Genomic DNA, 12,146 nt, shown 5'->3' on the forward strand with positions numbered 1-12,146 from the left:
AAATGTCCATTTTTAAGAATACCAGTTTGAGTAGAGCTGCACGTGTCACAAATCACTTGTACAACTGCTGTTAGAGTACATGAAGTAAAATAATTGTGAACTGATTTTGGATGAAGGCCCTACTTGACTAATTCGATTTTGTAATTCACATTTTTGAATTGTGCATAATATAAATCCTCACACCTGTAAGCATCTATTCATATTGACTTTCATGCTAAGTAATTGAATATTAATGGGTTATTTTTTCCACCCAGTCAAGCAAAGGCATATTTACTCAATTGAGTGGCATAATAATTGAGAAAGGGATGTTTACTTACCCGAGCACTCTGTCCAGCGATAAGCTGGTCATCTTCAGTCTGGACACTGGTCCTACTGCGAGTATCATAGTCCTCTTGTTCAAAGTCTGAGTCATCTTCCAGCTCCTCTGGTGTCTGTGACAGTCATGAGAGAAAGGAAGAAAATAAGCTGACCTTATAGACAACATATGACGCCTGGTTATGTAAATCATTATTTGTGCATTGGAGGTGGTACAACAAAAAATTCAAACTACATGGTCATGAAATAAAAAACATATTTTAAGTTTCATAAAATGTGTGCTGATTAGTGTGCATATTGCGCAGGACTTCAGGAAACTTCATAAATAGCACATATGTTATTTTGTTGACAAGTTTGTCCCAAAGAATGACAAGTATTTTAAGTGAAGATTAATTTAAAGGACAACCGACACCACTTTTTTTTCCGAACTGACATCAGAAAAACGTTTTATAGGATCTAAAATACCCAAAACACGCAGGACGATATTTTTAGTCAAATGCAAAACACCTAAAAAAAAAAGACTTCAAATGACTGCAAAAAATTGAAACCGGAAGTGGCCAGTTTCAAAAGGTCCCGCCCCCTTGTTCGTGGTGTCACGCCAAGACATCTTGCCTTGTTTGAGAATCAAAATAATGGCTTCAGATTCCGAGAACATGCTTTCTTGTTACTCATCCAGTTATGAAAACAAATATGATACATTTGAATTCATCACGGGTTGGACGGTGGCCTAATACACTTGTTCAGCCCTGTAAATAGCCAGCCCTTTTTCACATTTTTTTTGTCTCACTGCATCTTGATAGCAGATCATAATGGGTATTTAATGGAGTGATCTGTCTTATTGGTTGGACAAAATCATAATAGCAACGAAAAACAGTGTAAACTTGATTATTTACAGCTTTGCATTTAATGTATTGATAGTTTGCTGCTACACATTTACGTGCATAAGCACTACCAAAAAGGGGAAACCGAGAGCTATGCTATTTGGAACTTTCATTATAATTTTATCCTCTTCTCAATACCTACTTCGAAATCTTGAATACTGGGGAAAATTGGTTTCTTAATCTAATGGCAGCTCATAAAATCTGTACGCAGTAACATAAAAAAATCCTAAAGAGATTTTTTTCTCATCTTAAGTGGGAGCAAAATAAGACCTATAACAATATGTGCTCATAAAGCCTTATATCTGTCCTTCGCATATGATAGACAAACAGAGAAAGTTGTTTCCTTGTAGGAAGAATTAGAACATGGACGGGTTTATGAATCCAGCTGGTCTGTGGAAGTTCAAAGCTGCCTGTTTTACATTATTTACCAGCATCAAATTATTTTCCATAATTAGATTTTTTTTTTTCATGAGCTGCACCGGGAAAGCTTCCAGCCCGCATAAAGTTGAATAAATGAATTACATGGTGACGAGAGAAGGGCCGGGTACAGAATGCAGATAGTTGCCTTTCAGAGTGTGACGATCATGTTGTTATTCATCCTTCCTATTGTGATACATAGTTAAATGACCTGCAAGATTTATTGCACGCATATGATGTCTCTGAAATGGGATCTATTAATGTAATATTTTCAGCGTTGAAATGTTATTCATCCCAAACCTGGAGTCAATATGATGCCTATAAATACAACTTTATTGATAAATATGTGTCATTTTCTATAAATTTGTAAGATCTGTGTAAGCTCTCAGTCATACAGGAGTGGTCTATCGATGAAAAGGTTTCTTCAGCCGTCATTCAAAGAAGTACAGATGATGGCTGAAGAAACCTTCTTATCGATAAACTTGGAAGAGAAAAACAATTGATTGTATTGCTTCAGATGGATTGACATCCGGACGTTGTGTCCATAATTTGTAAAATCGCTTCAAATGACTTCTACTGAGCGTATTTCACAAAGATTCCACCGCATATCGCTATATTTTACATTTTAAGACTCGCGCTCAATATTCAGGAAGTCTTGTTTTGAAGTTGATGACGATGCCTGACGTGGCGTCACGGAAGGAACGCCCCTGACCGAGAAAGCGACACACAATGCATTTTGCGGTACTTTGTTTGGTCTGAAAACTTCGTGTTGATCCGTGTTGATGGCGAAATTAGAATGAAAACACATAAATAACGTGATGGTGAATCATTGTGTGTTGCACCAAGACAACTATTCGATATTGGCTGAAACAAATTCCAAGCAGACAAATCAACGCAGTTACAACTGAGCTCTGGCGCCATCTTCTGCATTTTCTGGGACGCTACACATCAGTCTTGATGCCTCAAAATGACCCGGAAGAACATCTTTAATTGATTGCAAACATTTATGCTTGTCCTCTTCAGAACTATTTGAATCATATTCATAACTGGATGCGTAACAAGAAAGCATCTTCTCCGAATCGGAAGCCATTGTTTTGATTCTCAAGCAAGGCGAGACGTCTTGTTGTGACGTCACGAACGTGGGCCGGACTTTCTGAAAATGCCCAATTCGCAGCTCAATTTTTTTGCAGATTTAGCACACTTTAAGTCATTTTCATTGGTGTTTTTGCATTTGACTAAAATCAGCCTGCGTGTTTTGGGTATTTTAGATGCTATAAAACGTTTTTTTCTGATATGATTTATAGGAAACAAAAAATGGTGTTAGTTGTCCTTTAAACAGCACATTTGAATCATAGATCGCTTTCTGCATCCTGAACATACAACTGACAATACATGGGATTATCAGGGGCTATAAATTAAAAGTCCGAAGAATCGTGAAAATTAACTCATTCAGTGAATGAGTTCAATTAAAACAGTCAAAAACAATAAAGTGTCATTTGATGACAAAGTCTGAGGTTACAAATTAAAAAAAAAAGTAAATGCATACAAACATTTCAGAGTGTCAGATTATAATACGACGAAAAAAACAGATGTAATACCACAAAAACATGTTTTCCTGGTGGAGCAAATTGACATACCCTAATCATGAGGACAGCTTTCCTGATGTCCCGGACACCATCGTAGACCAAGCGGGATGCATCGATGAATTCATTCTCCTCAAAGGCCTGTGGTGGGTTTGTACTCAGCGCCTCGATTGCGACTTCCACTTGTTCAGCAAAACGAGGCATGACTGTAGGAAGAAAGTGTGTGGGGGAGCTTTACGATCTTTGCAGTCACAGGTATACTTGGCACTCCATTTGACATACTGTGCTAAATGATGTTTCAGCCATGAGACCATGCGTCTTTGTTCAAGTGAATATTTAAATACACTCAGCAAAGATACTCTGTCCTATTGAAGTCAAAATAGCCCTACCAAAAAAACCAAAACTGTTGTCATGCAAACACCCAATGAGAATTTGAAAATAGTATCCTGTTACTCAGGTACAAGAGATATGTGACAAAACATCATCCATATCTTTTAAAAGGATGTTGACCTGCCATCTTAACATTGGGACTTAAGATTGAACGCCGTAGACACACAATTTGATTAAAGTAAAAAGGTTGGCGAATTGTAAAGAAAAAAATAAAAATAAGCAGTTATAACAAAGTAAGCTCTGAGCTCCGGAAGACTGGTTCTAGGATTGGGTCATTGTTTATTTGGCAGTCTCCTCACTCCAATCAAAATCATGCAAGTGGTTGAAGTTGCATTTTATGGTAACCGTTTCCGCCTTGTAAAGAATTCTGAACTTATCATACCGCAGTACTGCCTCTCTTGTGCAAGATTAAATATGTGCTTGAGTTCAATTTTTTAAAATGATTATACTAATGCAGCGTGTTCTACCGGATACAAATGCCTTGTGCGTTCAACATACTTGGCAATAAAGATGATTCTGATTCTGATAACATACGACTCTTGTTTTGCCATGAAATAATTGTAAACTGCATGTGTGTTTTTGTGTAGACTACTGATTGGAGTTTCCTGTTGTGTGGCACGCATTCCCATGCCATTTAGTGCATAGAAGAAGAAAAAAAACTACTTCTGTCAAATCAAAGGCCTAAGAAGGCAAACTGATTAACACATTTTCAGTGGAACAAAAGCAGAAAAAAGAAACTTCATTTTCGCCTGCAAAAAATATTAAAAAAAATAAAGGTTGGTCAGGTGACAGAGGCGATGCTTGTTATGTGTTCAATTGAATTGTACTGAAATTAGAAATGATGGTATACAAAAGTCGGTGACTGGTGATACAAAATTCAAAAGCAATCAATACTTGAACACAGACAAAGACAGTCTCAGTAACCACTGGTTATTTTGCTGGCAACTCCGCATCGAGGGACCTTGCGTCATTTGAATCACGCATGAACTTGCCACAAAGTGTGACTTCTCAGCGAATCGCACAATAACTCGTCATCACGCGTTATTTTGCACTGAATGGTGTGAGAAATTGGTTGAGAGAGCGGTAATCATCGCCAAAAAAATCACATTATTTTCATCGTTTGCTGATGGGGAATATGAATGTCCATATATTTCATCCCATCCTTTCTTGAATGAACTACATTTTCATCTTCATTAGTGAAGTTTAAATGTCCAATTATTAAACAAAAGGCTTTGTCAGTCATGTAGTTCAGGTCTAAGGAAAGGGGAAGTATTTATGAGTTTTTTGGCAGCAAGTGGCAAGTCAAACACCAACTCAAGTCTGACAAGAGTCAAGGCGTATGACTCGTGTACCCTCTCTCTGAAACATAAACACACAAACCCCCATACACTTTCTCAAATGTACGTCTGTATTCTGTGATTCCCTCTCAAAAATCCTATCAAGTTGTTTTCCTCCATCTGAGCTTTCATCAATGATTTTGCGGTTGCAATGTATTTTTTAGAGCAGGGGTGTCAAACTCTTTTTTTGTCGCGCGTCACGGTGTAGTTACGATTTCCCTTGGGAAGACCAAATAAATATTTAACCACCTCCACATAGTACATACACAACAAATAACAAAGTAAAAACTACTTTTGACATTAGAAGTCAATGAATTGTTCAAAAAAATTGCATATATTACATGTATTTTGCTTTAGACTTCATTGACTTGCTTTCATGGGCCTCATAAAATTATGTGGTGGGCTAGATCTGGTCTTGGGTTTGACACCAATATTTTATAAGGAATGCTACTTTGTGAAATGATTATTATGTTTTCCCTTGGAAAGATGACAGAATAGTGTTTGGTAAAAAATGTTAGAAACAATAACAATTTTAATTCGGGTTGTAAAAGAGATGACTAGTCAGGCAGCTAAGCAGGTGTCCTTGCACAATCACTGATGGAATGAGCGGGATTGTATTCATCTTGACCGACTTTCTATTCGCCGAAGGTGAATGAACAGAAACAATTAGTCATCGAGCATTACAGGTGTACACATTTGAGGCATACCACTTTTGGCACTAAGCTATGTTTCAACAAACATAAAAGGCACTACAGAATCTCCTACTTCCTTCATTTTTAATTTCCTTTAATCCACTTAGTAGAGCAGCATAAAATAGGCTTTTGGGAAATGCTGGGAAGGCATTTTAAATAGAAATATTTAAATTTCTCCAAGCTCTTAATGAGCAAGGTTGCTGATGGTAAGGAGCAATTTCGCTCATTCCGGTTGAGAAATGATGAAGGGAATTAAATGTGACCATGTAGGAATGGATTTTTTCACCCTGCAGGCTTAGACACAGTTTTAAGTAGGAAGCTACGCAAGAACAATGAAGAACCCCTAGTGCAGAGATGGCGTGCCCCTGTGAGGTGTTTAACAAGCTCTAAATAGCACAACCCATTTTTAAACTTTTTTCTTCACTCATCCTCAATTCCACAGGAACACAGTTTGAGTAGTGAACTGCAGAAGCGATCGTGCATGTGTCGGCATACGTGCATGGGAAATGCTTTGCTTGTATCTCTTGGTGCATAGGAAGTCTTTTAAAATTATATTGCTACACCCGAAGAAATGGTTTATTACTTACCAACAGGTTTATGAATTGAACACCCTATAAAGAGCACCGCAACCAGGAAACAGAATGTACTTGACTGAAACAAAATACAGTACAGACCCCCCAAAAAAACACACAATCTGGCCCACAACTCTGCATATTTTATGAGGAAAGAATAATAACTGCTTGTCCTCATTTCAGTCACAGGTAAAGACATCTTATCTCACCTCATTGGGAGAAGTGTAAACCCCAGACTGGTCGACAGTCAATTACAGCATATAAACTGTTTACATGAATGGTTTGCGGAAATCTGGACAAAAGAAGGTAAGGATGAACAGAAAAACACTCAAACATAGACTTTCTATCAGATATTCAAACATTCAAACCCACAACTCGTGACTGAGGCAGAATTGCGAACCACTAACTTACCATTCTGCCTTAAGTCTTTCATGACTGAATATTTGTTTGATTTTACAGCTCTCCATTCAACCATATGCGACAGATGTCACCAAAATATGCTATAACCCTTTCAGCGAAAGCGGTTATTAACTCATTCAGTGCCATTCACAAATTTATTCAGGAATTGACACTATGACGTCGCGCGCCATTCTCAAATATGATGATAAAGCGCTCGCCATTGCATCTGGCAATGATTTTTTTCCTTTCCACAAGGGCGTAGAATTTCCCTTTTTTCCATGCTAGCGCTTTATTCCAGCTTCAGCTGTTGTTAAAGCACTATATAAATCAATATGTAGGTATTGAATTGTATTTTGGACAGGCGCCTTCATTTCAAGCTCATATAACTCCAGACCCATATTATTATTTTTTTTCTCATGAAAGATGAGTCTAAAGTTTGTTACGCTGCATTGAATGTTTGTGTAGTCCTAAAACGTAATATTGTGTGGGTCCTGGAATTGAAGTGACAATGACAAAACCCTGGCACTGGAGTGGACACATTTTTGCACATGTCTGACAATGAGTTAAGTGAACAGCCATCAATGTTATTCAGTTATAGGGTGCGTGAAAGGGTTAAACATATACTCCATATAGCACTGTGCTTACCTTTTGCACAGGAAGTATACTTTTCAAACGTTTTGTGCTAACAGGCAGTATGACATGGCTCTCTTTCTGTTGCAATGATCCCCAAATGTACAGGCATGACGGGTGGGCCACAGGGAGAATACAGTATGTGTTATTACTCACTATAAATACTGACTAAATCCCAGTTTACATGTCCCAATATAATAACCAGAAGTAATGCCACCCCACCTCTTGAAATGGCACACTAAGTTTGGCCATATATCAGTTTTTTTAATCTACCTTCTCCAGGCACCACATTAATGATAGACTTTAAAATGTGCCGCCCTCTTTTTACAGAGGAGATTAGTTTAAACATGGGGAGTTACAGTAGTGGGCAGAAAAGTGTCTTGTAAGAAGAAGGGAGGAAGAGGCTGGAAGAGGAGTTTGACCATAACCACTTCCCCATTAAGCTATTGATTCCTCCTCCTCTCAAGGACACGATTCAATTCTGGGCTGATGTGTAGGTTGTCCGTCAGGAATCTATTGCTCAGCTATATACACACAAGAACTAGTCTGCCCATTCATCTGATCACACTCGATGTAGGGCGAATTGAGACAATTTCAGAGGTTAGACAGTTATGATAAGTGTCCTTACACTTACACTTTGACAATGCTATTGTCAAAAACATAGAAATGTAGCCAGGGATGCAAAAAAAGCTGCATCTGCTGGGCATGAAACAATCTGCTCTAACGTCATAAATTAATGAACACTGTCTAAGACTGTTCGGGGCTTTGCAAAAGTCTCTTGAAAGCTGTTCTAGTTAGTCAGTGTGTCTAGGGAAATGATGATTCACGTCTAAGGGAATTTGCTAGGTCTAAGGTACCCACCATTGACCTGAGTCAGAGCTCCCGAGTTCTTAATCAAACTGTTACGTCAAAGTTGGCAGCATAATAACAAAAATAACTAAGACACAAGTTTAATTATGATTGCCAAATAGTTAAAGAAATCCATCTCAAAGGTTTGGTCCACTTGGCACAAACTAGACATTTCAGAGTAAATGTTTGAAGCATGCACACCACAAAGAAAGGAAGATGGCGGAGGAATCACATCAATGAATTCTACAAAAAAAGCTCGAAACACTTAAGTGAAATCATTGGTGACAGCTATTGATTTTCTGGAAGACTTGAGTTAATTGGACTTGGTACCCTCTAAAAGTGTGTGGTCCTGCATCCCTATCCTTTGTACGGCGACATTGAATCATCTTTACCTCAGCTATAGATTTCCCCTTGACTGTGATCAAATCCATTGGCTTCAGGTCTTTGACAGAGTGAGGGAAGCAAAAGTTCAGGAGGATCAATAAGTGCTTCATGGTCCAGATCAATTGAACATTGTAGCCCTTAAAAACAGCCCATCTAGAACCACTAACATTTGACCAGAAATGAAAGACTTTTCATTCCACTTTTTTCATGTTTACTATTTCGATGACACATCATTTCGATATCACCATGTAATTAAGATTACTCGCTGAATGCTATATCCTCTGACTATTTTTTTTACACTAACTAACGTGGTTTATTAGTGAATAAGTTAAAATACAGTTTAATGGACAAAATCATACTTTGAACAAAGCTGAGTTTTTGCAAACCTAGTGCAGCACATCTCTGAAACCAACAGAAAATGTTCAGGCATCTTTTATTACGACTTTTACTGCCACTTGGGTAGAATGCTATGTGCTAAGCGACAGTGTGTTGAACATCTTCCACAATCAATATCATAGCCGAGCTGCCTATATTTTTTTCAGTCAAAGCTCGTGGGAGTACAATGCGTGATGCAACTGTATGTGTTCGATAAGATCCCTAAAAATGACGATGATAAACTGAATGGAAAAAAAAGACACATATAACACAATGACACTAACTCAAGTTTGCTACTTTATAGAGGATTAATGGAATAGCGGGAGAATTTTACTGTCTTACTATGAGACAAGGTTATCGTCATATGAAATTAACCTTAAGTGTCCAATGTCCTTTATCAATTAAATACCTCAATCAAATGAAGAGAGACATGCAATAATAGAAGTGAATGTGCCGAGGACAGCATTGAACGAGTGCTGCAGGAGGTCCATTATGGGGGTGTCAGTGCCAGATGAGACTCAGATGGATGACTGTGTGAGCACGTGATTCAACGGATGCTGTTTGCAATTTATCAGCTGGCTGCAAGGATAGATCATTGGCTTGCCGATTATCTCCAGCACATGGTCGCAACAAGAGAAACAATTGATATAGTCTTGTCTAGTATCGGTAAGTAGGCAAAAATGGGAGTGACAGAAGGAAATGAGGAACCTGTGGGTGACAATCAAGGATCAAACCCTGAGGTGGGCTGTTTTAAATTGGAGAGGAATTGTAATCTGATTTGAAATGCACAGACAGGTGACTATTAAATGCCACCCCATCTTCTGCTGTTTGCTTATTCTGCCACTGCAAATGGTTCATCTTTGAAATGTACCAGTTTTTGCTGGTACATCTTCAGTGCAGTTCGCCCTGATTAGGAAGTGTACATCTAGGAATCTTCTTTTCCTTTCAGTTTTTCCCTTCGGGGGTCGACACAGTGAATCACTGTCCTCTATCTAACCTTGTGTACTTGTGTAAATAAATAAATAAAAATCACAGAAGATAAATTGAGGAAACCCACTGAGGTGGTCAGGTGCCATCCAGGGTTTGTAAGACAGCCAAATAACCAATTTAAGGACATTGAACAGCAGGGCAGGTGTGTTCATAATTTACGGGCGTCACTGGGAGACAGACAAAAGCCATTCAATTTGCATTAAAAAGTCTAATACATCCATCCATCTGTGTTCCAGACCACCTCATCCTCATTAGGGTCGCCGAGGGCACTGGAGCCTATGGCAGCCATCTTCAGGTACGAGGCGGGGGACACCCTGAATTGGTTGCCAGCCAATCGCAGGGTACACAAAGACAAACAACCAGTCACTCTCACACTCACATCTTGGGCCAATTTAAAGTGTTCAATCAGCCTGCAATGCATGTTTTTGGAATGTTTTGGAATGTGCGAGAAAACCGGAGGACCCGGAGAAAACGCACGCGGGCCTGAGGAGAGCATGCAAACTCCACACAGAGATGCCGGACCTGATCTTCTCACAACTCACAACCCCTACACTGTGAAGCCAGTGTGCTAACCACTTGACTACCGGGCCGCCCATGTAAGACCCTGTTTTTCAAACAGCCTAATGAGGGTGGTTGGCAACGCCACTTTTATTTATTTTTATCTTGCAGATGAGCCCTGCATGATTGAGTGTGATGAACTTTTCCTGGCAACATGTAGACATCATTGTTTTCATATTGCTATGCAATTTATACTGCTGCTGTATGAAGAGAAACATTACCGAGTGAGTAAGTAGGAAGAGAATTGGCGCCAAAACACTCCTGGTACACCTTGAATTAAACGTGAATGCATTTGGAATGTACTAACCCGTTTCAGAAAGGAGCTTGATGGACTCGAGCACACGCTCAGTGTAGACGCCCGGTTCATAATTCTCCATCTCCGCATTTATAATATGCACAACTCGAGCAGCTCGGCCCCTAATCGCTCCGGCTGTTCGGTCCAGAGTGTCCACGTCTCCCTCTTGAAGTGCGATGACACATTTGTTCACATCCTCAAGGATGTGGTTTTCTTGAAAGAGGCATACATTAACAGTCAGCAGAACTGAAAGACGTCAACTCATTTGACCACTCTCCACTGAGTTTATACCTGACACCGACAGGAAGTCATCCACCGAAGTGATGTCATCGACGGCTTCGGTCAAGATGCGCACTTGCTTCTCCCATTGGTCCTTGAAAACATCCATGTTGTCCTGGGCTACTTTACTCTGAGGTCTGGCAGCCAATGTGAGGGCAGCATTGATCACCTGTCAAGACAGAGAAACTGTTAAATCCCATTGGCTCTCTGTGTTTAAAGTAAAACATATGCTGTGTAAATTATGGTTTTTAGACTATCTTTCGAGTTATTTTTTTAATATTTACTGTTTATTTGTCCGGCAAGATCTTCAGCCAGAAAGCTTAATGCTGGTACATATTGTGTCAGGTTTAACATTTTCAAATCGAAATGATACCATTCTCTTTTATTGTGCTTAGAGATACTACTGCATATCAGATAATCCATATGCATGTGAAACCTCATCATTTTATTTGTTTCACACAAAGTTGGGTCCGCTGAGAAAAAGGCCAACTGCTCACCCTGGAAAAAAAAATATTGATTTTAACTTCCACTGTTGCTTACATCCTGAGAAACTGCACTATAAAATCCTCCTACACATTATTGATGGATGGCTCTCCCATTCTGGCATCCTGGATTCTTTTAAGTCTCAGCTACGTTCCATTTGTTAATAACAAAACAAAACAAACACATTTTTTTTTACAACCTTTTAAACTTAAGCAGTCAAATCAGCACTTGGGCGAATGCTTTACGACACAAGGAAAGAACTCACCTGTGGACATAGGCTATCAATTTGGGTTGCAGCCATTCGAACCAACTTGACACCCTCTTCATTATTAGAGATGGAGCAAGCCAAGTTGGCCACCTGAATAATGAAAGAGAAACAAAACAGAAAAAAATAAATCACATCTGCGCTATTTCACCCATCCATGCAATTGCTCTCATTGCCAGTCAGTTGCATTATTGCATATTTGAGACAAATTTAGTCATTAATGAAATTCCCATGCATGTTTTTTTTGTAATTTGAGAAGCCTCACAAAAAAAATCCACAGACTGACAGTCAAGATTTGCACCCAGAACCTCTTTCACACTGAGCTGCCTTGTGATATTTCAATTAGCCTTGCAAATATATTCTTCCTTTGTTCTAAATGTGCAGACAACAGTATGGCACAAGTTCAGTTTGTCCATTCTTCAGTTTTGTAAGCCTGAGGACAGGCGGTGGTG

The 12,146-nt window shown here is 39.1% G+C and overlaps 1 protein-coding gene across 1 annotated transcript in view; it reads right to left on the reverse strand.

Moving 5' to 3' along the window:
* ctnna2 (catenin alpha 2) overlaps positions 1-12,146 on the reverse strand; it is a 178,538-nt gene that overhangs the window by 23,062 nt on the left and 143,330 nt on the right. Inside the window, exons 10-14 of the mRNA XM_089006737.1 lie at positions 11,695-11,787; positions 10,959-11,115; positions 10,680-10,880; positions 3,251-3,402; positions 318-431 (exon numbers count right to left, since the gene is read on the reverse strand). Coding sequence (XP_088862863.1) covers positions 318-431; positions 3,251-3,402; positions 10,680-10,880; positions 10,959-11,115; positions 11,695-11,787 — 717 coding nt within the window. The remainder of the gene's footprint in view (positions 1-317; positions 432-3,250; positions 3,403-10,679; positions 10,881-10,958; positions 11,116-11,694; positions 11,788-12,146) is intronic.

Source organism: Hippocampus bargibanti, linkage group LG10 (assembly GCF_051943395.1).
Source record: "Hippocampus bargibanti isolate YZ-2025 linkage group LG10, ASM5194339v1, whole genome shotgun sequence".
Taxonomy (NCBI): domain Eukaryota; kingdom Metazoa; phylum Chordata; class Actinopteri; order Syngnathiformes; family Syngnathidae; genus Hippocampus; species Hippocampus bargibanti.